General features: G+C 42.7%; 1 protein-coding gene across 1 annotated transcript; it reads right to left on the bottom strand.

Moving 5' to 3' along the window:
• Positions 1-7,440: 7,440 nt before the first annotated feature.
• SNCB (synuclein beta) lies at positions 7,441-14,173 on the bottom strand. Its single transcript, XM_031953733.1, has 6 exons — positions 13,821-14,173; positions 12,711-12,842; positions 10,273-10,314; positions 9,935-10,053; positions 8,948-9,037; positions 7,441-8,147 (listed from the first exon to the last, which is right to left on the bottom strand). Exons 2-6 carry the CDS (start codon positions 12,829-12,831, stop codon positions 8,115-8,117), a joined length of 405 nt encoding a protein of 134 aa, XP_031809593.1. The 5' UTR covers positions 12,832-12,842; positions 13,821-14,173; the 3' UTR covers positions 7,441-8,114.
• Between the last annotated feature and the right edge of the window lie 11,335 nt (positions 14,174-25,508).

The following is a 25,508-nucleotide window of genomic DNA, read 5'->3' on the forward strand; positions in this document are numbered from 1 at the left end:
TATCATGATGTACAAGAAAAATCAAATCAAAAAGAGAAAAAAATGAGAAAAAAGCAAGCAAACAACCACAAAAATGGTGAAAATACTATTCAGTCCAATTCTCCCTATGCAACAAGAGAACTGTTTGGTTCTGCATACATATATTGTATCTAGGATATGCTGTGACCTATTTAACATGTATAGGACTGCTTGCCATCTAGGGGAGGGGGTGGAGGGAAGGAGGGGAAAAATCGGACCAGAAGTGAGTGCAAGGGATAATGTTGTAAAAAATTACCCTGGCATGGGTTCTGTCAATAAAAAGTTATTATAATAAAAAAAAAAAAGAAAAAGAAAATACTATTCAGTCCCCACAGTCCTCTTTCTGGTCTCTCCATCACAAATCTATTGGAACTGGCCTGAATCACTTTATTGTTGAAAAGAGCCAAGTCCATCAGAGCTGATCATCACATAATCTTTTTGTTGCTGTGTACAATGTTCTATTGGTTCTACTCACTTCACTTAGCATCAGTTCATATAAGTCTTTCCAGGCATTTCTGAAATCATCCTGCTGATTGTTCCTTATAGAACAATAACATTCATATGCCATAACTTATTCAGTCAATCCCCAACTGATGGGCATCTACTCAGTTTTCAGTTCCTTGCCACCACAAAAAAGGGCTGTAAAGTTTATTTCTATATAGTGCTTTAAGGCTTTACAAAGCACTTAATAATTCATTATCTCATTTGATCCTCACAACTCTTAGATATAGGTGTTATTTTTAACCCCCTTTTTATCAAAGGAGCAAAGTTCAGAGATGTCAAATGATTTGACAATATTTAGAGAAATAATTTGAACTCAAATCTCTTCTGTCTTCAAATCCACCCCTATTTTTCTTTTTTAAAGGATTAGAGAAGCATTTTTCGTTTTTATATCACCTTAATTTATAAGCATCTTCCACCATCACCTACTTAGCAAGTTTTTCCTTATAAGAATTTAAAAAGAATAAAAAACTGTTTAGCAATATACCAACCAGTATATTGACTATATGTGGGAGCATATACAATAATTCACAATCATATTCTACTATCTTTCAATGAAGGATGGCAGGTGCAATTTTCTATCTCTTCTCTGATTCTAATTATTCAGCTTTCAGTATTTCATTGTCTTTTTTTGTTTAACATTGTGTTGTCACTATGCATATTGTTTACTTGGTTCTGCTAATTTCTTTCTGCATCAGTTTATGTTCCCCTATTTCTCTGAATTCCTCATATTTACTATTTCTTATAGTGTGGCACTATTCCTTTGCATTCATGCACCAGTTTGTTTAGTCATCCCTGAGTCGATGGATGTTTACTGTGTTTCCACTTCTTGGCTACCACAAAAAGTACTGCTATGAATATTTTGGTGTATATGGGACTTTTCTTTCTGTTTTTGATATCACTCCTCCCACCCCCACTACATGTATATATATAAATATATGTAAATACATGTATGTATGTGTATATATGTATATATGTGTGTATACATGTGTCCATAAATAGGATCTATGGGTCAAAGGATATGGATATTCTAGTCACTTAAAAAACAATTTTAGAATTGTGCCAATTTCCATCTTTGCCAACAGTGTATTAAAGCCATACTCTTTCCAGTCTACTATATTTCTAGTTCTTTTGCTTTCAGCTCAGACCTGGAGAAAACCTTGGTTGAACTATTTAGGAGTCAAGGGCCTGGGGACACTGATATAGAGTTCCAGGGGGGGATTGGGTGAAGATGAAGGAAAATCCATCTCTCTTAGTCCCGTGTGTGTGAAAATGTGTATGTGTATGGCATGTATGCTTGATCCAGGCACAAGCTCCCCCTCCCCTCACTCAGCCCCACTTGCCCAGCTCCTGTTCCTAAGCAACTGGGATGTAGGAGACGGTTTTTTTCCTGCAAAGTTGGGGAGGGGAAGAAGCTATAAATAGGGAGGGAGAAAACAAAAATAAAGTCATGGTTACGGATCAGCTGCAGCTGGTCTCTGGGCTAGCCTTCAGCTCTTCTGGGGTTGGTGACTCAGGGCAGCTTGATTAGTGGGGGTGGGGGATTGGGGATTGGGAATGTTTTTTTTTTTATCTCTCACCCAACAAGCCCCAAGGGAGGGTTGTGAGGCAGTTGGTGTTGTGTACTAGTTTTATTGTCAAAAGTCTGTAGGCTTGAATCCTATCCATCTCTTACTATCATTTATGACTTCAGCCAAATGACTTCTCTTTGAACCTCAGTTTCCTTCTTTGTAAAGGGATTGAAATAATTCTATAGGTTTCTGCACATAGATTGCAGATGGAGTTTGTGATGTTTGGGAAGCTCAGAATACTGATACCAACCTTCACCAGGGCTGGAATGGCTTCTGTGCTCTGCCCTATTTGTGACTATTGGGAGGCTTTTATGCTGAAGGGCAGCTGCTGAATACATATCACTCCTACCTTCCAAAATATCCAACTCCTAACTTCTATAGGAAATCTGCCCATATTAATTCTATCTACAGCCAATCACTACAGGAACTTCTTTACCTTTTTTTCCCCCCAATCTTCTTCCACACCAAATATACAAATCACCCAAACAGCCCTATCAGTGAGAATGGGATAGTGCCAAAGAAATGGAAATCAAATGTATTGAGCTAAATTAGCTCCAACAAAGAAAAATGCTTTCCTAGAAAATCCCCTATCCTTAATCCTAACTTCAACTTCAGGCTGAATCTCTACTCTCTGGCAAACCTGATCAAAATTCCAAAACTTTTACATTTTACTGGGATATTCAGATTCGTTCATTCACTCATTCAACAAGCATTTACTAAATACCTACCACAGATCAGTCACTGTGTTAGGCATTGAAAACATAGAGACAAAAATGAAATATTCCTTGCCTTCAAGGGAATTATATCTTTTTGGAGAGAACCAATATGTATACATATAAGGAAGTACAAGATATATGTCAAGTTATTGGTGGGGATTCTACTAAAAACATGGATGGACAGGGACATTCTTTGTAGAGCTGATGGCACTTTAGCTGAGCTTTGATCAAGGACAAGGATTCTAAGAATCACAAGGAAGAAGGGAAAACATGGCATGCCTATGGGAGGGGATAGCCTGTGAAAAGATACAGAGATAGAAAAGGGAATGTCATGTGAGGAATGTTATGTGATGGGGATGGCAGATAGGTAACAGGTGGTGCACTAGACATAATACTAGGTCTAACATCAGGAAGACTCATCTTCCTAAATTCAAATCCAGCCTCCAACACTAGCTAGCTATGTGACCCTGGGAAAGTTACCTAACTCTATTTGTCTCAGTTTCCTGATCTGCAAAATGAGCTGGAGAAGGAGATGGCAAACCAGTCTAATATCTTTGCCAAGAAAATCCAGAATAGAATCACAAAGAATTGGACACAACTTAAAATGAGAGAGTAATATTTGCTGAAATGTACAGTGTTTGTGAGGGAGCAAATGTACAATCATCCTGAAAAGATAGATTGAAGGTAAATTATGTATCTAAAAGAAACTGGTGGTATAATGGATAGAATACTTGGCCTGGCGTTAGGATACCCTGAGTTAAAATTTGATCTCAGAAACTTAATAACTGTGTGACTTTGGTCAAGTCATTTAACCTTCTTTTTGTTTGATTTTCCTGAACTTTAAAATGGGGATAATAACAGCATCTATCTTGCAGGATTGTTGTAAAGATCAAATGAAATAATATTTGTATAAGATATTTAACATAGTGCCTGGCACATAGTGGGTACTATATAAATTCTTGTTCTCTTTCCCCAAAGAGAGGAATTTATATTTTGTCAGAGAGACCATAGAAAATCAATGTAGTACCTTGAGTAAGGAACATGGTCACATCTATGCTTTGGAAATACTAAATTTCTAATGTATGGTGACTGGATTTGGAGAGAGATATCCTGGAGGCAGGCAAGCCAATTAAAATGCTATTGTAACAGTCTAGGCTTGAGTTCAATGGTGGCTATGTCAGTACAGAGAAGGAGATATATTTGAAAGATGTTTAATAGGTGGAATAGAGAATTGACAACAGCTTGGGTATGGAGAATGAGGACTGAGGGACAATGGAGAATCAAAAATAATGAGGTAATGGACCTAGGTGGCTGCAAAGATGGTAATGCCTTTGAAAGAAATAAGAAATTTAACAAGAGCGTTGAATTTTAAGAAAAAAAAAAAGACTGAATTCTATGTTGGATATGTTCGGGTTGAGATGTCTATGAGACATCCAATTTGAAATGCCCAATAGATAATTGATGATGTGAGGCTGGAATTCATGAGAAACTGAGTGTGGGTATATAAGTCTGGAAGTCATCTGTTTAGAGAAGATAATTGAGCTTGTAGAAATTAGATTACATCACGATTGTGGTTATTGTTTAGTCCTGTTCAATTCTTCAGGCTTCCATGTAAGTTCTAGAGATAGCTCTCATTTTTGTCTTTGTACTTCTAACATACTAAGACAGCACTTAATGCATAGTTGTTATTTTCAGATATGTCTGACTCTTCCTGACTGTACTTGGGGTTTTCTTGGCAAAGATACTGAAATGGTTTGCCATTTCCTTCTCCAGATCGTTTTTACTAATGAGGAAATTGAGGCAGACAGGTTTAAGTGGCTTGCCCAAGGTCATACAGCTAGTGAGTGTCTGATGCTGGATTTAAACCCAGATCTTTCTGACTCCAGGCACAGATCCATTACTAAGCTACCTACTCTCCAGTGATGTAGTACTAGAACTCATCAGAGAGGCTGAGTTTGGGTATGAAAATCTAAGAGTCACTTACTTAGAGATGATAATTGAGTTCATGGAGAGTGGTTGGTATCACTGAGAGAAAGGGCATAAAGAGAGACACCCAGGACAGAACCCTAGGCATATGCCAACACATTCTCTGTTGTAATCTCTGTTACTAGAGGTTGAGGCTGGTAAATCACTTGAGCGTGGGAGTTTTGAGTTATAGTAGGGATAAAACCATTCCTTCCACCTCAAAATTCTATAAGCTTAGAGATTTAAGTTCAAATCTTAGTTCTGTCATTAATCATCTACATGAGCTTGGGCAAATGAATTTACTATTTGGTTTCCACTTTGTAAAATGGAATGATAATACTTATAGTACTCACTGTTATTATGATGAAGGCACTTTGGCATCAGTGAAATACTTTATAAGTGTGAACTGTTTTTCTTAAATTAACAAATAACTCATAGACCAGATAACCCAGAGTTTCTGGTGACATAATAGGCACTGTATAAATATTTATTCCTATCTAAAGGTAGCAATCATAGGGTTAATAAATTCATTAGTCAAGGAAATAATGTATTATGATACAGCAGTAAGAATACTAGAAGTCAGGAGAGTAAGGTAAATCCTCAGTTCAATTAATTAACAAACATTAATTAAGCACCTATTCTGTGTCAGGCATTGTGCTAGAAGATGAATAGACAAAGACAAAAATGAACCAGTCCCTATCCTCAAAAAACTTATGTATTACTACCTTCCTGAGACATAGTTTTTTTCATTTGAAAAATGAGATTGTTTAGGTATTGTAAGAGTCAATCCTTGAGCATCCATAACAAGGACCCATCTTGGATCTTGAGTCACTTCACCCTTGGAATAGGGAATAGCAGGGAGTATTAAAATTCTGCCCTCCTATCTCTTGGCTAAGGCCTTAGTCCACTTTATGAATATTGATCTTAAAGGTCCTACAAGTATCCAATTCTCTGGCAATGAGAGGTCTCTGGCCAAAGGCATGGTAGGGGGACAGTTCTTTGGCTGAGTGTTCCCTTCCCCCATCCTTTTGGCTCTGGGAACAGCTCAGCTCAGAAGTCAAGTCCAACCGGATATTCGATGGAATCATTAAGAGGGGTGTGTGTGTGTGTGTGTGTGTGTGTGTGTGTGTGTGTGTGTGTACACACGCTCGAGAGCTTCAGAGAAGTGCCCGCCCCCGCCCCTACCTCGGTTACCAAGGCAACTGCATCCTAGCAGGGTGGAGTTTCACAGCATCTTTGGACAGAGCATGAGTGTGGGGGCGGGGTGTGTGCTTGTGTGTCTGTGCCAGTGAGCGGCATGTCTGGGTCTGCTTTCGCGTGTTTCTGCGGGATGAGTGTTCGCGTGTGCTGGGAGAGGATGGCTCTTGTGAGTCAGTGTGCGAATGGGGGCGGCTGTGTACACGAGTGAATGTCCGTCTGTGTGTGTCGGGGGAGTTGGAGTGGGGACGGGGATCGGAGAAGCAGTCATGCACGAATTGTGTTGTGTGTGTGGGTGAGGTCTGTGATTGAATAGAGGCGGGGAGCCCAAATCTGTTGTGCAGTGGGGGTGGAAGCGTACAGTTTTTTTTTTTTTTTTTTTTTGGAAGAGAGCTTGAGAGTATGTGTGCGGGGGTGGGGAGTATGGTGTGCTCGTGTAAAAATGTGGGGGTGGTTGTGTGTCTGTGTGAACATGTGGGGTGGGGGGAAGAGAGTGTCTGTGTATACGCGAGGTGGAAGTGCAGTCTGCGTCTGTATAGTCCTTCAATGCAGCAAGTTCCCGCCATCGCCCCTCCCACTCCCCAACCTCCCATAGCCCCCCAGAAGGGCTTCCTCGTTTCTTCCGGCAGTCTCAACCTCTCCAGTTTTCTCTGAGCCGACCAGCGGAGGCGGAGAGGGAAAATGTTGAATCCTGGACCCAGACGCTTGGATAATGGCTTTGAGATCTTCTGAAGAGAAGGGAGGGGGAGGTGTGGGTTCCCCGCCACCCAGCTGCGGTTCCCAGCAGGCCCTAAGCGCTGCTCACCAGCAGGTGGCATCTGGAATCTTAGAACAGCGCATGCCTCCCCACCAAACCCCCTCCGATCATCGCGGGATGATGCCTTCCATGATCCTTCCAGCCCAGTTTTTGAGAGGGCCTAACATATAGAAAAATGGGTCATTTGCCGGAAGCCTGAGGGGAGAGGGAGATGGGAGTGTCTTGATCCCCAAAAACGCTATTCTGATCAGAACAGCGGAAATTGAGGTCCGGAGCTAGGAATCCCCAGAATCATAGAGGCTAAACTTGGGAGAGCAAGATTCACTGCACCTTGAAGTAGCAGGGCTTAACAGGGAGCCTCAAAAAAGAGAAAGAAGACAAAGCCAGGAGTAGGGGGTTCTTGGGCCAGAGGAACAAAGGGTTCTACTATTGGGGATTGGGGGAGGTGAAAGAAACAAACCTAAGGAAGTCACCCAGAGATGTACCTTAAGGCTCCAGAGGAGTTGCATGTGTGTCTAGAGTCCAAAGAACATAGACCGAGAGGAGAAATAGCTTATCAAACCAAAACCAGGCCCCAGCAAGGATCAGGGGCTAGGACCAGGACCAAGATCAGGGCCCAGAGGTATACCCAGGGATGTAAGTCAGGAGGCTAGAACCCAGGCTTGATCAGAGTGGGGCTGCAAGTGTTCTGAAGGGGCTGAGGCCAGCACAGGAATGGGTACAGACAATTGGCTTTATTCATGGACACACTGGGGAGTCCCAGGATGAGGGGCAACCCCATGACACACACACAGGAGGGGAAGGATGTCTCCATGCCACAGTCACAACACACACCGCCCGGGCCGGGTCAGGTTCAGGGTGACTCCAGTGAAATTTTCAAAGAGAGGGCAGGGGACAGAGGAACTGGAGGTAGGGGATGGAAATACATGGCCTGGCTCCTGCTTTAGGTTAAAAACACAAGTTCTCGGGTCCTGGAAGGGGTCTAGGCTACCCTGGAGAGCCCGAAGGGCCCAATTGTAGGGAGGAAGTATAGGAGACCCAAGCTCACCCAGGGAGCCCCCAGCCAGGCAGGAAGTACCTCAGTCTTAGCCTAGGCCAGGATTGATTTTGCCTAACTTTGTTTAAAAACATATGGGCCATGCTGTATCCCACCCTGGGAGAGGGGGTGGCTGGGGGAGGAGAACTGGGAGATTCCCAGGCTCTCCGCCCTGACCGCTGCCCCCAGGAGGGAGGGAGGGACAGACACCAAACACAGACTTCTGGGGAGGGGAGAGGATCGTGGGTCAGGAAGATTTGATGTTGAGGGGAATGGAAGTAGAGGTTAGCCCTGGCTCTGGGGTTGGGGGGCCGGTTATTGTGCTGCTGGTGGGAGGGCTGGAGCCTGGTCCATTATGCTTCTGGTTCATATTCCTGGTACTCCTCCTGTGGGGGAAGTTGGGGTGGGGAAAGAGATGGAAAGGAACCAAAATAGATTTTAGACCTAGAACTATGGCATTGGAAGATCCCCATCTTTTCTCCCCCATTCAGGATGTCTCTCCACCAGGGAACCTCCCTCCCTCCCCTCTGCTCCTCTCCCCTCCCTTCCCCTCAGAGTCACAAAAGCTGAGTTTTAGTGTTAATACTGCCACTAACTTTTGACAACCTTGGCCAAGCCTTCCTGGGACTTTTAGTATTCTTTTCCATAAAAGAAGTTCAGACTAGATCAGGGGTTATTAACTTTTTCTGTGTCTCTGGCTCTCTGGTGATGCCCAGGAAGTTCTTTTCAAAATAAAACGTTTTTAAATTCACAGAATAAAATATATAGAATTATAATGGAAAACAAGTATACTGATGAACGATCATCAATGTTAAAAAGTTCACAAATCCTAGGTTAAGAACCCCTGGGCTATTGATTCCCTTTTCACTCTGGCGTCCTGTGTTCCATGTTCTTTACTCCTTCCAGGCTTGACATTCTGTGATTCTACGAGCCCTCCCCATTAGCAGAAAGCTGAAGCACAAGCTGGGCCTGCGGGCCCCCACATGCCCCAGGACTTTCCCTGCAAGAGGAGGGAGAACCCTGGGATCCTTGGCTCTGCCAGGAACTCCATTCTCCCCTTGAGTCCGGGCTTCCAAGGATAAGGCAAGAGAGGGAGGGCTGCGCGCCGGAAGCCCGCCCTGGGAACGCAAAGGCCTGTGGTTCTCCTGGGATGGGCCTCCCTGCTACCTCCCAGTGCTGAGCTTACCTGAGGGGGCTCTTCATAACTCTCTCCTTCAGTACCCAGCAGGGGCTCAGCCCCTGCCTCTTCCCCAACTTCCTGGCCCACTTCTTCTGGCTAGAAGCAGAAACAGGAGGGCACTGAGGAGCGGTCTCAGTGCCCTCTCCGGGCAGACACCGACCCAGGGAGGAGACGAGGAGACGCAGGAAAAACAAAGCTCACCCTAGGGACTTCTCCCTAGTACAGCCCTCTCTCTCCCAACCTAAACCCTCAGGGGGAGAACATGGGTGGGGGTGGGGGCGTCTCCCCCCGGAGACCGGCCCGCTCCGCCGCCCGGAGCCCCGCGCTGGGCGCCGCTCCCCTCCCCCCTCCCCGTGGCCTGGTTCCTTCAGCCGCTGCTATTCTGGGATAAGCTGGGAGGTGGCCGCTGAGCGGCGAGATCCAAGATTCTCCCCTCCCCCCTCCCAGCTGCCACCCGGACCCGGCAAACGCCGGCGGACGGAAGTGGGTCTGCCGGCCGCCGCCCCCCCGCAGGGCGCAAGGGCGGCCCAGTCCCTCGGAGACGCCCGGCCGCGCGCCCGCAGGTATCCTGGGGTCCCTAACGCGGCTCATCCCCCGCCGCCGCCGCGCCTAGGGGCGTTTACGGGCACGGGGCCACCGCAGACACGCGCGGCCTGCCCGTGCTTCTGAGGGTCTCCGTTCCCCGGGGGCCCCCGCGGGGCGCGCAGCGGGCGCCGAGAACGCGACCCGTGGCGCCCCGGGCCGGTGAGCGTTGTCCCGTTACGCGGGACTGCTCCCTTCCGGCAGAGCATGGGGCTCCCCTCCCCTAGGGTCCGCCCGTACAAGCACAAGGCATGTGATAGGGCCGATACTGGTTGCGCACAAACATGCCACGGGCCAACCATACAAGCATCCTCTCCCGCCAACGCGGAGGCCGCCGGACGCGTGGGCTGGGCGGGGCCCGATCCTCCCCACCCCCCGCAGGTCTCCGGTCCGCCTGCAGGGGGCGCTCACCTTGAGGTCGGTAGGGAACTCCTCTTTCTTCACCAGGCCCGTGGCAGCCGCGATATTCCCAGCCCCCGAGAACACGGCGCCTCCCAGCTGGGACGCCTGCTCCTTGGTCTTCTCCGCCACTGGAAGGTAGCGCACGGGTATCAGGGCGTCGCCCCCTTGCGGCCAGGGTCGGGAGCGCAGGCCCTGCCCCGACTCCGAGGACTTAACCCATTCCCTCCCGCAGGACTGAGCCCGCAGCGAGCCTCCCGCCTCCCGGGATATTGTGGCCACACCCCAGGCTCCCCGGGACGCCACCTGGGGCAAGGGCGGGGGGGGGGGGAGGGGAGGGAGGCTGGTACCTGATGTGACGCCTTGTACCACCCCCTCCCGGGTCTTGTTACCTGAAGAGAGAGAAAGGAGTCAGAAAATGCCCCCTGGAGCGACGGCGTGGAAAAGCGCGCCGGATCCCCGAGTCCCCGGGAGTCACCTCCTTCCTCTGCCCTCGCTGTCCCAGGAGGGCTTGCACTATCGGAGGCACCTACGTGATTATGGTGGGGGAGGGTGGCAGAGAATCCAACCAGAAAGTGGTCCTCCCCTGGCCACCGGACCAAGCCAGGGAGTCCTCCCCTTCAGGTGTAAGGGGTGCGTGTGTGTGTGTGTGTGAGAGAGAGAAACAGAGAAACCGACAGAGAGAAGGGAGAGAGGGGAAGGAAAACAGGAAAGTGAAAGAAGAAAATGAATAGAGGTGAGGGAGAGGAGGAGGAAGAGAGGACAGAGAGAGAGGAGGGGAGAGAAAGAGGAAAGAGAAGGAGGAGGAAGAAAGGGAGAAGGGGAGAGGGAGAGAAGAAGAAAGAGGAAAGGAAGAGGGAGGAGAAAGAAAAGAGGAGAGAAAAGAAACGAGAGAAAGGTAAGAGAGGAGAGGTGAGGGAGAAAAAGAAAAAGGAGAGGAGCGAGGTGAGAGAGAGGAAAAGGGAGGAGAGTGAGAGAGAGAAAGAAGAAAGAGAGAAGGAAGAAGAGGAGGAAAAGGAAAGCGAATCCAGGTGGGCCTTTCTGTAGGACAGGACAGCTGGAAGGCCTAGACACAGGCAGCTTGCATCCCTTGATGAGACCAGTCTAGTCTGCTCTCACTGCTGCTGTCACCTGGTGGCCCTGAGGCAGAGAGCAGGTTTCTAAGCACCAACAATTTCCTTGGACCCTCATTTCACTCACTAATTCTGTCCTATGGCAAAAATTTCCTCTTCCACAAAAGAGAATAGGACCTGAGGCTTTAGGTATCACTGACTAGTGGTGGGTTAAGTATTTTGAAGGTTCAAGGGGGCTTTTGCTAATAGAATCATGTATATCATAGCTCTTGAAAAGGAGATTTAATCAAAGGAATAGGATAGCCCAGGCTGTGGGGAAAGGAGGTGCTTAACCAAAGAGAAATGGGCACAGAGTACTACTTCAGGGAAAGTTGGAAAGAGATAAAGGCAAATACAAAACAAAGGTGATTTAGATTGTAGAGTTCAGAAAACTATCCTTTGAAGAGGAGCAGAGAAAAAGATACATAATGAATAAACAAGAAATATGTGAATTATATACCAGTTTGACAGAGAATTGTGAAAGACAGCAGTTTTTACTAGACATTAAAGGGGATGGGGAGTTGAGTGCCAAGCAGGAAAAGATTCTGTACCTTCAAAGACGAAAAGGGAAGTTTTAGGCAATTCTAGTCTTAGGTTTTCTTAAAAAGGATAAAAGAGGAATGATAAAGAGAATATTGCTCACCCAGGCATGAATCAACAAGCATTTATAAAGCATCTATCATGTGTCAGGCACTGTGCTAGGCTTTGAGAGCAGCACTTTAGATTCATGAAGTTAGATTTATAAGGGGCCTTAAAGATTATCTAATCCAGTGCCTTCATTTTACAATTGAGAAACTGAAACACAGAGAAGGAAAGGTTCCACAGCTACAAAATGAAAGAGTCAAGCTTCAAATGCAGCTTTTCTAAGTCCAAGCTTCTCAGAACCCTGTATCTTGGCTAATAGACATTCTTTCCATTGCAGCCCTCTCTCTTCTCATTAGTTTCTCTTGAGTCTAGAAATACAAGTGGCCTTTTTTTTTTTTTTTTTTTCAGAGTCTTACATCTGGTACCAATATAATGCTGACCAAGGAGCATGATGATGAAAAGAAATGGGGAGACTCCTCAACAACCATAGAGCAGCATGGAGGAATAGATAGAGAAGTGATCAGGAGATAGGGAGACAAAAATACATAGTATCACCCACTGAATCCCTACTAGACTTCTGGCTACCCCCACAAGCCCATCATAATGATGATGATGAGGCACATTTCTAAAAAGTCTGCAAAATATCTCCCTAGAACACCTCTGTGAAGTAGGTAATGCACATATTATTATCCCTATTTTAAAGATAAGGAAAATGAAGATCAAAGATAATTTCCAAAAATGCTAGAATGTTATTTAGAGGCATATAGTTTAAGTTCTTCAGTCTCCATGTCCAGAGCTCATTCCATGATTCCATACCACCTTTAACTGCTTCTAACACTCTCCCCACTACAACACCTGAACCCTGATCCCTCCTATAGTGATTCCTTCTGTTGACTCATTGTTCTGATCTCTGTTAACCCACAGACTCTTGTTCACTCCCTCTTTGCTTTTTTTCTCACTCCCTCTTGACCCGTCCTCCACCTATGACTTTCATACTCTGCTGCCCTACTGAGATGGTCTTCTGGGAAAAGCTTGGCTTGTCTGCCTAGGTCAAACCAGGTCTTCCTGAGTACAAAGGGGGCAGCTCTCACCAACATAAAGAACACCCTCCTTGGTCTTTTCTGCAGCCTCTGTGACCCCCTGTTTGGTCTTCTCTGCAGCAGCTACCACGCCTTCCTTGGCCATGGACAGGCCCTTCATGAACATGTCCATCTTGCTGGAATCTGGGGGGGACAGAATAGATGACCTATTGACCCCAGAGTGAAGTATCCTGGTGGAAATTCCCAAAGTAGGGGAAGGGAACCCTTGTCCTTCTCCCTTTTTCTCCCTTCACAATGCCTTCCCTCTGCCACCCCTACATTTTTCAGTCCAATTCCCTGGGGAGGCCCCTATCCCTTCCCATTCACAGTGGGCCAAAGTCCCAGTGTCCTTGAAGACCAGGAAACTGGGAGGGGCTGAGGACTCCTTCATGGGGGTTTTAGTGGAATGAGAGCCACAGCACCAACTGAGGGGGGCACATATATTGACCCATAGACTTGCACTGACGCATGCTCAGTCACATAGGGACACACGAAGTCACACGCGCAGGCACACGCGCACCCATGCCATCAACTGGGGGCTTAGAAAATTGGAGAGGAGAAATGGGGTTGGGGATACAAGCTTCACTTCTACCTGGATGCTTTTCAAGCTTCCCCCCCTCAAAGCTCCTGTACCCTCTGCTCCCTCCTCTCCACCTCCCCCAGTGAGCTCAATCCCCTCCCCCAGATCTAAGGCCCTTCGCCCCTTCTTCATCCACCTCCAGACCCCAGGCCTTGTCTTCTCCGGTACCTTTCGCTTAATCCCAATTCCCTTGAACCCCGCGATTCCGTGTCCTCATCCACACTTGCAGCCCGGAGGTCTGTGTCCCTCCTTCCACCATCCCTAGGGTGACCTATGCTTCTCTCTCCCCCTCCCCACTCTTCGGCAGCCCCAGGATTCGGTCCTCCTCTCCGCCAATCCCTTCGTTTTACAATAGACTCTCCTCTATTGTAGTGGACTCTCCTCCCCTTCCCTCCACTGCCCTGCCGCCCAGAGCTCTCCCTCCTCCCAAGCCCCAGGGCACCTTTTCTCCCCCAACGCTCTCCAGCTCTCAGCAGCCCCGGCATCCCCCTCATCCCCACCGCTTTTTCTCTAGCCCTTTTCTGGTCGCATGGCTACCTCACCTGGGCCCGGCCGACCGGGCTGAGGATGGATGGGTGGATGGATAGATGGATGGAGAGAGAGAGGGAGGGATGCGGCGGTGGCTGGCAGATGGAGGGACCGCGATGTCTCTGCGGGAAGGACCGGAGCCGGGGCTGGGGCTGCTGGGGGCGCTCAGATCTCTCCGGACTGGCAGGAGCACTGAGCCATGGAGCGTAACGCTGCGCGATTCCGAGGTGACAGCTCGTCCCCGGCCTTCCGAGCGCTCTCCCTGGTTCTGTTTGTCTTCCGACTCTTCCTCCCCAGTGTCTGCTCCTCTCTCGGCCGCTGCGGCAGTTCTGAGCTCTCGTCTCCCCCCTGGCGGTCGCAGCGAGCCCTGCTGGGGAGAGGGGAGGGGAAGGAATGGCGAGAGGGGCGGGGCGCGACTCTGCTCCTTCGTGATAGCTTGCCCAGGGCGGAGCCAGGTCAGAGGGCCTGTGCTCCTCCTCCAGAGTCTGCATGGATTCTTAGAGCTGAAGGGAGGCTGGAGGAGAAAATTGGACCGCAGCCCTACAGCTGGCAGGGATCTTAGAGAGCGTCAGTCCACTTCTTTGTATTTTCTTCAGGAGAAGGAAATTAAAGTCCATAAAGGTGAAAGGTTTTGCCCAAGGTCATTCGGGCGGCGCAGCCGTAGAATTAACATTCAAAGCCTTATCCTACCCCTTGAAATTAAAGCTTTTCTCCACTGGTCTCATACTAGAGATCATAAGACACACAGAGACCACAATACGCAAATCGTGTATTTCAGTTCCCTTACCTTACAGACAAGATGACTGATTACCAGAGTGAGTCAAGAATCAGGCCTAGATAATAATAGATAGATAGATAATGAACAAACAGGGGCAGGAATTGAACTCCGATCCCTCTATGCCAAATAGGGTGCTTTTTTTACCCCTCAGAGTATTACTTTAATACCCAGGATGTGCGGCTCTTTGCCCTGGTGTCCTGCCTAGTGCTGGGTATGATCTGGGGGCTGGGTTTCCAATTAGACACATCACACTTTCCACTCCCTCTCTTCCTCAGGTACCATGCTATATAGGAGGGAAAACATTGTAGTCAGAGTTTTGGTCCTCCATCTTCTGACACATTTTCTGGCTGTCTCCTATGCCAGAAATCCTCTCCATTCTCATTTCTGTCTCTGACTTGCTTCAGGACGCAGCTAAAATCTCCCCTTCTGCAAGAAATCTTAACAAGTTCCTCTTAATAAGAGTTACTCTCAGGGGCAGCTAGGTGGCTCAGTGGATAGAGCATCAGCTCTAAAGTCAGGAAACCTGATTTCAAATCTGGCCTCAGACACAGTACTTGCTAGCTGTGTGACCCTGGGCAAGCCACAATTGCCTCAGCAAAAAAAAAAAAAAAAGTTATTTTCCTTTGTTAATTATCTCCAACTTATCTTGTGTGTGTGTGTGTGTGTGTGTATATATATATATATATATATATATATATGTATATATATATATATATATAGCATATAAAAAAGGGAAAAGGACTCACATGTACAAAAATATAATAATAAATTCAGCTTTTTTGTGGTAGAAAAGAATTGGGAATTGAAGGGGTACCTGTCAATTAGGGAACAGCTGGACTAGTTATGGTGTATAAATATAATGAAATACTTTTAAAAAAATTTTATTTTATTAAAAATGATGAGCAGGCAGATTTCAGAAAAACCTAGAAAGACTTTCATGAACTAATGTTGAGTGAAGTGAGCAGAACCAGGAGAACATTGTACATAGTAACAGCAAAATTGTGTGATGAAGAATTGTGAATGACTTAGTTCTTCTCAAGAATATAGTGATCTCATACTTAACGCCGTACACCAAGATAAGGTCAAAATGGGTTCATGACCTAGGCATAAAGAATGAAATCATTAATAAATTAGAGGAACATAGGATAGTTTACCTCTCAGACCTGTGGAAGGGGAAGTCTTTATGACCAAAGCAGAACTAGAGATCATTACTGATCACAAAATAGAAAATTTCGATTATACCAAACTGAAAAGTTTTTGTACAAACAAAACTAATGCAGACAAGATTAGAAGGGAAGCAATAAACTGGGAAAATATTTTTACAGTCAAAGGTTCTGATAAAGGCCTCATTTCCAAAATATATAGAGAATTAACTCTAATTTATAAAAAATCAAGCCATTCTCCAATTGAAAAATGGTCAAAGGATATGAACAGACAATTCTCAGATGAAGAAATTGAAACTATTTCTAGTCATATGAAAAGATGCTCCAAGTCATTATTAATCAGAGAAATGCAAATTAAGACAACTCTAAGATACCACTACACACCTGTCAGATTGGCTAAGATGACAGGAAAAAATAATGATGATTGTTGGAGGGGATGTGGGAAAACTGGGACATTGATTCATTGTTGGTGGAGTTGTGAACGAATCCAACCATTTTGGAGAGTAGTTTGGAACTATGCTCAAAAAGTTATCAAACTGTGCATACCCTTTGATCCAGCAGTGTTACTACTGGGATTATATCCCAAAGAGATTATAAAGAAGGGAAAGGGACCTGTATGTGCACGAATGTTTGTGGCAGCCCTTTTTGTAGTGGCTAGAAACTGGAAACTGAATGGATGTCCATCAGTTGGAGAATGGCTGAATAAATTGTGGTATATGAAAATTATGGAATATTACTGTTCTGTAAGAAATGACCAACAGGATGATTTCAGAAAGGCCTGGAGAGACTTACACGAACTGATGCTGAGTGAAATGAGCAGGACCAGGAGATCATTATATACTTCAACAACAATACTATATGATGACCAGTTCTGATGGACCAGGCCATCCTCAGCAACGAGATCAACCAAATCATTTCTAATGGAGCAGTAATGAACTGAACTAGCTATGCCCAGAAAAAGAACTCTGGGAGATGACTAAAAACCATTACATTGAATTCCCAATCCCTATATTTATGCACACCTGCATTTTTGATTTCCTTCACAAGCTAATTGTACAATATTTCAGAGTCTGATTCTTTTTGTACAGCAAAATAATGTTTTGGTCATGTATACTTATTGTGTATCTAAGTTATATTTTAATATATTTAACATCTACTGGTCATCCTGTCATTTAGGGGAGGGGGTGGGGGGGTAAGAGGTGAAAAATTGGAACAAGAGGTTTGGCAATTGTTAATGCTGTAAAGTTACCCATGTATATATCCTGTAAATAAAAGGCTATTAAAAAAAAAAAAAAAAAGAATATAGTGATCTAAGATAATTCCAGAAGAATGGAAAATGGAGATTGCTGCCCACATATAGGGAAAGAATTGATAGAATATGAATGCAGATCAAAGCATACTATTTTCACTTTTTTGGTTGTTGTTTTGTGTGTATGTGTTTTCCTTTTGTGCTGTTTCTTCTTTCACATCACTATTAATGTGGAAATATGTTTTACATTATTGCACACGTATAACCTATATCAGATTGTTTGCCATTTGGGGGAGGACGGGAAGGGGTGGGAGAAAACTTGAAACTCAACATTTAAAAAAAATGAATGTTGAAAATTATTTTCAACATGATTCATAAAGAAATACATAAAAAATGAATGTAAATGTATAACAAAATGTTGCTACAGGTAATGGAAAAATTAAAATAAAAAACAAAAAATAAATTTATTTTCACATATAAATGGAAAAATTAAAATACAATTAAAAAGAAAAAGAAAAATACTTATTAACTTGATTGTGTAAAATTGGCTAAGTGCCCTTATCTCTCTGAGTCTGTTTCCTTTTCAGTAATGATTATCTGTACTACTCATGTGACAGAAGTGCTGTAAAAAAAAGAAAGAAAGAAAGAAAAAATTAAATGGAAGCTATTCTTCTAGCTTTGACTTAATAGCAGTGTAGCTTTTGACAAATCACTTTATCTTTCTGAACCTCAGTTTTCTTGTTTGAAATGATCATACCAGAATTATAGATCAATTTGGAGAGGATCTGAGAGACCATCTAGTCCAGCCCCTTCATTTTACAGAAAAGACCACTGAGGTCCAGAGAGGTAAAATAATTTGTTTAAGGTCCCATAAGTAGGAAGTATAGAGTAGAGGCAAGATTTGAATCCACGTCTTCTGATTCCAAATCCAGCATTCTTTCCATTGCATTACACTATTTGCCTGTATTGTGTGAAATAGTAGATAGCTCTAGAGTCAGCTTTAAAGTTAGGAAGACCTATGTTCAAGTGTCTGACACATACTGACTATGTTACTAGGAGAGCTTGATTTCTCAGAGCCCCAGGGAACTCTTAATGGCTATAAATTGTAGAACAGTTGCTAAATTGAATTTGTAAAGGGAGTTTCCTCAAAGGAACTTTTCTCACCAAGATACATTATCCATATCACAAAGCTATTGTAAGGAAAGCATTTTGTAAACTAATATTGTTCTAGGAGTCGAAAAAAGAGACTTTCTCTTCTGTTCTCCTAGACTATTGAACTGATGGAAAAGGTCAGGGTTGAAATGGATCTCAGTCAGGGTAAGGTTAAATCAGGGGACAGGGGACAGAATTGGGGATAGATTTTGAAAATAAGGGTGAATGTATCACTTTACTGGTTTCTATATTGTAGAATTACACTGATCCCTGTACTCAAAGAATCTTGTGTTATAAAGGTGCTTAGAAATTATCTAGTCTAACCTTCTCATTTTAAAGATGAAGAAACCAAGAGTGAAGAAGGAAAAGTAATTTGCCTAAAGGCACACAAATTAGTTATAGATCCTGGCCTAAAATCTAGTATTCTAATATGCCAGTCTGGGGTGCTTTCTCATATCATTCTGTTGAGGTTCAAGGGAAACCCCAAAAGGTTGCGGTTGCAGAGTGGTGTTGCCAGGTGTTTCAAAAGAATTTGTAGGCTCTGATCCATCTCCAAGTTAAGGAGCAAAGTTTATTATAATTGTAACACCAATTGAAGCGAGCTAAATTCCAAAAGAATTTAGCAAAGAACCAGAGCAAAAAGACAAACTTATAAATGAAAGTTGAAGAGACCAGAAGCTTTATGTTATTTATTTGCTAGTTTTATGGCTTGTAGATAGGTCTGAGGGATAGTCTATTCACTATTATCTCAGGAACTTGGTTATCACTGACCAACAGATGGTTGATCTGACAGTTAGCAATGTATTCCTTAGGCCAGGAGACTTTAGGATTATTGACAAACAGATTGTTAGAACAATAGTACTCCTAAGTCAGGGGGCCTCAGAATTACTGTTATATTTCTAAGGCCATGGGACTCCAGAATTATTGCAACATTTCCCCTAGAAGCTATACCCCATCAATTCTAATAAAAAGCAAATCCGAACCTTCCTGAACACTGTGATCAGGGTCAGGGATAAAGTTCAGGACTGAGATGGTGTTATGGTGAAGGATTAAAGTTAGGAATAGGAATGAGGTCAGGTTTGTTTCGTCCCTTTGGCAGTTATATGAAGGTGCCAATTATGACTTTTCATCTCATTATACAATCCAACCAGTTAATCACCCATTATGTTCCAGACTGTTCTGGGTTCTGGGGAACACCAAAACCAAAAACAAGATGTTTCCTCCCTCAAGGAACTACTAGAAAGTAACACAACTCTGGGCTGGCATCTGGTTGACTTCTACTGGGCTCAGCCCAGCAAAAAGTGCTGCAGACTCAGAAAAACAGAATTTCTTTCCTTGGTCTGGGATTTCCTGCCCTGATAATTCCACTCTGGACTTCAAACAGACCTGGAAGCTAGAACTGAGACTTTACCACCACTCCTTTGCTCAGAATCACAACATTATTGTTTGTTTCTGAACTTACTCTCTGAAGATAAACTACCTGGGGCCCTGAAACATTCCCCATAGGCTCAGATCACTTTCTTGTCCATCCTAGATTTATGAATGGGAACTGGGTAATGATTGACAAAACTACCAATTGCCAAGTATTTCTGCAACTTGCCCAAGATAGGGCCTCTCCATATAGATCTGCCCTGGTCCATATTATCTGTCTTCTTTCAGTTCTTGTGCACTGGTGTGCTCTGTAAGGTATGGTGGTAGCTAGGCACTGTTCCTCTTTGTCTGTCTTCTTATGCTGTAAAGACCAAGTTAGCACCCTGGATACCTTAGAATCAGGTGGAGTCAGGATAAGCAAAAGTCCTTGGTCTTTATTCTTGGTCTTTAGAGGTAGGAGTGAATTGGATGAAAGCAGAATCTCCGCAACCTTCCTTTGTCTCCTGCCCAGAAGTGACCCTGGCTAATCTTACTCCATCCCCTAGTCCCTCCTACAATTCTTTGTATACACCAATTATCGAGCCAGCACAGGATAGGAAGGGCCATTTTCCAAGCATATGTTTATAGAGTATTGTCCAATCGGTAATTAGCCTTAAGTGCTCGGTTGTCCAATGTCAGTGCATGAACTCAAATTTCAGCCCTTTACATTATGCTGACTTTTTTTTTTTTTTTTTTTAATTTACTGATCAAGATTGTCCGATGCCGTTTCTTGATCTTTCTCAAGGAGTTGTTTGGGGGAGTTTGGATATACTTCTTCCCATTTCTCTGCCATTTTGGCTCTGCTCCTAAGTCTAAAGCTTTTTTGTTACAAAAATTAAGAATAAATGTCCTTACAGTGTCTTTTGTCTAATTTCCTCTCTCAATTAGACATCTAATCAAAATAGAAATTGTTCTTAATTATCTGGGAAAGCAAGATGAAGAAAGTAAGAGCCCCTTGCTGATCCTTGATTAAATCAATAGCAGACTGTTGACCAGACTAAGAGAAAATGTATCCTTTTCTTGGAAAACCAATCTTTTCCAAGGATAGGCCCTTACTCTTTGATCAATAATACAAAAACCCTGAGTGAAAGTCCTGTGCTTTTTTTGTTTTTGTTTTTGCTGTGAAATTTCTTCATCTTTTTTTTTTTTTTTTAAGATTTCTATAAATATGAATTGGAAATGGTTTAGCATAAATGAGAGATGATTTTTTTTTCTGATTAGAGGAGAAACTATTAGTTAGAATTTATCTTTATGCAAGGGGCTTATACATTAATAAAATGTTTGTCCAACAGATTTTAAGTAAATGAAGAATGTCAATTCACCTCTTATTCCTCCACTTGGCTTGATCAACAATAAACAAAGAATACATTTTCTATGTAATTAATCACAGATAAATTAAGAGCATTTCACGCTCTTTGTTTAATACTCCTTATTTTGATTAGTTCTGCATTGATGGGCACTCAAAACATTAGACCAAGGACAGAGTTAGGACATTAATTCTTAGTTTTTGTACCACAGAGTACATAGTTTTCTACATTGGTTTCCAGGTCTCTTACATCCTAGTTACTGATTTTTGAAAGTATTCCAGTTTGTCATAAAACCTATAACCTTTGACTCCAAAGTCCTTCTCAAAATTGAAGACCTGGTATGTAACGAAATCCTTTGTATTTCCTCATCTGTAAAATAAAGAGATTCAATTTGATGCTAAGTGTTAACATTCCATGTTCTAAAATCTAAAGATCCATTCAATTGTAATATCATGTGTTGCAAAGAATGTCCTTACCAACTCTGCCTTTCTAGAGTTTACAGCCCTATATGATGTGATTAAGGATAGATGAGTTAATAACTAGCAATTTGGGCCAATGAGGGGAAAGAATAAACAAAGAGGGCCTCATGGAAGGCCTAGCAAGCTAAGCTGGCTTTATCTAGACATACCAAAATATCTGTCTTTTTCAATAAGCCTCACTAAGCATGGGGTAGAGGACTGAAGAGAAGCTATTGTGAATCTAATTGTAGGAGACCTCAGAATCCTGTCTGTAGATATCCTGCAGTAAGGTACCCTTGAAGCAAGGATTGAACCAAAAAGGGAGAGAATGAGGGTTGGAAGAGGAAAATCCCTTGTAGTAAAAGTTAGAAGACCCGAGTTTTCTTTCTTAAGTCTATCCCAATTGCATAGTATCAATTTAAAGAGTATAGATAGACTGGAGTGTCAGAGTTGACAACAACCTTAGAAGTCATCTATCAAAAGGGATCACAGGTTTTGGAATGAGGAGGGAGTTAGAGGGCATCTAAGACCCTCATTTCACAGATAAGAAGGTTGGATAACAGGTAATACAGCCAGGATTCAAACCCAGGATCCTTGTTCTTTTCATTATATCATATTGCCTTTTTCATGAGGTGAGGAAGCTGAAACAGATGAGAAGTGATTTGCCCAATGTGTACCCAATGGATCAATTGCAAAATGGAGGCTGACAATCTGGGACTTTTCCCACTGCACACTTTTGCCTTATCTAGCATTCAGAAGTAGAAGCAGTTCTAAGAATATATAAGTTAATTTTTATACAATACCTTGCATTTCCATTAGCAGGATGACTTCAGAGAGGCTTGGAGAGATTTACATGAATTGATACTAAGTGAAATGAGCAGAACCAGGAGATCATTGTACATGGCAACAACGAGACTATATGATGATCAATTCTGATGGATGTGGCCCTCTTCAACATTGAGTTTATTCAGACCAATTCCAATGGTTTTGTGATGAAGAGAGCCATCTGCACCCAGAGAGAGGACAATGGGAACAGAATGTGCACCATGACATAGTATTTTCACTCTTTTTGTTGCTGTTTGTTTCCATTTTGTTTTCTTTCTCATTTTTTCCCTTTTTGATCGGATTTTTTTCTGGAGCAGCATATTTGTGGAAATATGTACAGAGAATTATACATGTTCAACATATATTGGATCACTTACCAACTCAGGGAGGGAATGAGGGAAAAGGGAGGGGGAAAAATTAGAATACAGGATTTTGTAGGGGAGTGTCAAAAATTATCCATGTATATATTTTGAAAATAAAAAGCTTTAATTTAAAAAAAGAAACTTTCATTTCTTTAATAAAAGCTACTACATAAATATGTTTAAAGAAGAGAAAGAAATCCAATTATTTGGAAACCTCTGGATAAGGAGCAGGTATCTCCCTACTAGGGAGCCTAAGTCTGCCCTGAGTAGATGGATAATTAGAAAGGTAATTTCTAAAAGGAAAACCAACTGTCAGAATAACCTTCTATATACTAAAGGTTATTGTATGCAATAGACCTGACACTTGAATAAGACATTTTGTTGGAGTCAGAATTCTGATTCAATTGGAGAGTTGCCATCAGCAGAAGTACTATTGTTTGGGTGATGTGGTAGGGTATAAGTAAGACTTAGAGTAAGAAAAACAGTCATAATTCCCACTTTTTGAGTCCTTTAGGTTTTATGAAGTTACAACAACAACAATAATTACCATTTATATAGTGCTGTAAGGTTAGCAAAGGGCTTGGCATGTCGTTCTTATCTATTCTGGCAATAATGACCTTGTAAAGAAGATGCTATTATTATTCCCATTTTACAAATGTGGAAATTGAGGTACATAGATGTTGTGGCTTGTCCAGAATTACATAAATAGCTTCTGAAGCAGAATTCAAGGTCTGATCTTCCTGACTTCCAGTCCTCCACTCTATTCAATGAATCACCTTGCTGCCCTGTCCTTGCAATGAGGCTCTGTGTGGTGCAGGACAACAAACTTGAAACCTGTATTCAAATCCTTACTCTTCCATTAGTTTACTATGCAAATGAAGAAGTTAGCCTGGATAATTTTTAAGATCCAATCCTTCATGGGCTGACACTGCATGAAGCACTGAAATCGTTGAGATAGGTAATGTATGATTAGTCTCATTTTTGTAGAGGAAGAAAGGGAAGCTCAGAGAAGGCAAGGGACTTCATATAAACTTATAGTTAGAAAATACTTTATTAAAGGGCATTTATTCCAACCCAGATCTGAACACAAATACACACTGCAACCTGCCTGACAAATAGTCATCCAGTATTGATTGAACATCTCTAATGAAGGGTGACTCACTACTTCCCAAGGAAGCATTTTTACTTGTAGATAGTCCTAATTTTTAGGAAGCTTTCTTTAAATCAATTCTATCAGATGATGAAATTTTTTTTTTATTTAATAGCCTTTTATTTACAGGATATATACATGGGTAACTTTACAGCATTAACAATTGCCAAACCTCTTGTTCCAATTTTTCACCTCTTACCCCCCCACCCCCTCCCCTAGATGGCAGGATGACCAGTAGATGTTAAATATATTAAAATATAAATTAGATACACAATAAGTATACCTGACCAAAACGTTATTTTGCTGTAGAAAAAGAATCAGACTCTGAAATATTGTACAATTAGCTTGTGAAGGAAATCAAAAATGCAGGTGTGCATAAATATAGGGATTGGGAATTCAATGTAATGGTTTTTAGTCATCAGATGATGAAATTAAAGCCATCTATAGTTATATGGAAAAATATTCTAAATCATTACTGATTAGAGAAATAAACATTAAAACAACTCTACTAACTCACACTTCTCAGATTGGCTAAGATGACAGGAAAAGATAATGATAAATATTAGACAGGGTGTGAGACACTAATGCATTGTTGGTGGAGTTGTGAAATAATTCAATCATTTTGGAGAGCAATTTGGAACAATGCCCAAAGGTGTATAAAACTGTATATACTCTTTGATCCAGCAGTGCCATTACTGGGGCTGTAAATCATAAAGGAGAAGAAAGGAATCATGTGCAAAAATGTGTGTAGCAATTCTTTTTTTTTTTTGAATTTTTTTTTTTTATTTAATAGCCTTTTATTTACAGGATATATACATGGGTAACTTTACAGCATTAACAATTGCCAAACCTCTTGTTCCAATTTTTCACCTCTTATTCCCCCCACCCCCTCCCCTAAATGGCAGGATGACCAGTAGATGTTAAATATATTAAAATATAACTTAGATACACAATAAGTATACATGACCAAAACATTATTTTGCTGTACAAAAAGAATCAGACTCTGAATTATTGTACAATTAGCTTGTGAAGGAAATCAAAAATGCAGGTGTGCATAAATATAGGGATTGGGAATTCAATGTAATGGTTTTTAGTCATCTCCCAGAGTTCTTTTTCTGGGCATAGCTAGTTCAGTTCATTACTGCTCCATTAGAAATGATTTGGTTGATCTCGTTGCTGAGGATGGCCTGATCCATCAGAACTGGTCATCATATAGTATTGTTGTTGAAGTATATAATGATCTCCTGGTCCTGCTCATTTCACTCAGCATCAGTTCGTGTAAGTCTCTCCAGGCCTTTCTGAAATTATCCTGTTGGCCATTTATTACGGAACAGTAATATTCCATAATATTCATATACCACAGTTTATTCAGCCATTCTCCAACTGAAGGACATCCATTCAGTTTCCAGTTTCTAGCCACTACAAAAAGGGCTGCCACAAACATTCGTGCACATACAGGTCCCTTTCCCTTCTTTATAATCTCTTTGGGATATAATCCCAGTAGTAACACTGCTGGATCAAAGGGTATGCACAGTTTGATAACTTTTTGAGCATAGTTCCAAACTACTCTCCAAAATGGTTGGATTCGTTCACAACTCCACCAACAATGCATCAATGTCCCAGTTTTCCCACATCCCCTCCAACAATCATCATTATTTTTTCCTGTCATCTTAGCCAATCTGACAGGTGTGTAGTGGTATCTTAGAGTTGTCTTAATTTGCATTTCTCTGATTAATAATGACTTGGAGCATCTTTTCATATGACTAGAAATAGTTTCAATTTCTTCATCTGAGAATTGTCTGTTCATATCCTTTGACCATTTTTCAATTAGAGAATGGCTTGATTTTT

This window comes from Sarcophilus harrisii, chromosome 2, assembly GCF_902635505.1.
Source record: "Sarcophilus harrisii chromosome 2, mSarHar1.11, whole genome shotgun sequence".
Classification (NCBI taxonomy): Eukaryota; Metazoa; Chordata; class Mammalia; order Dasyuromorphia; family Dasyuridae; genus Sarcophilus; species Sarcophilus harrisii.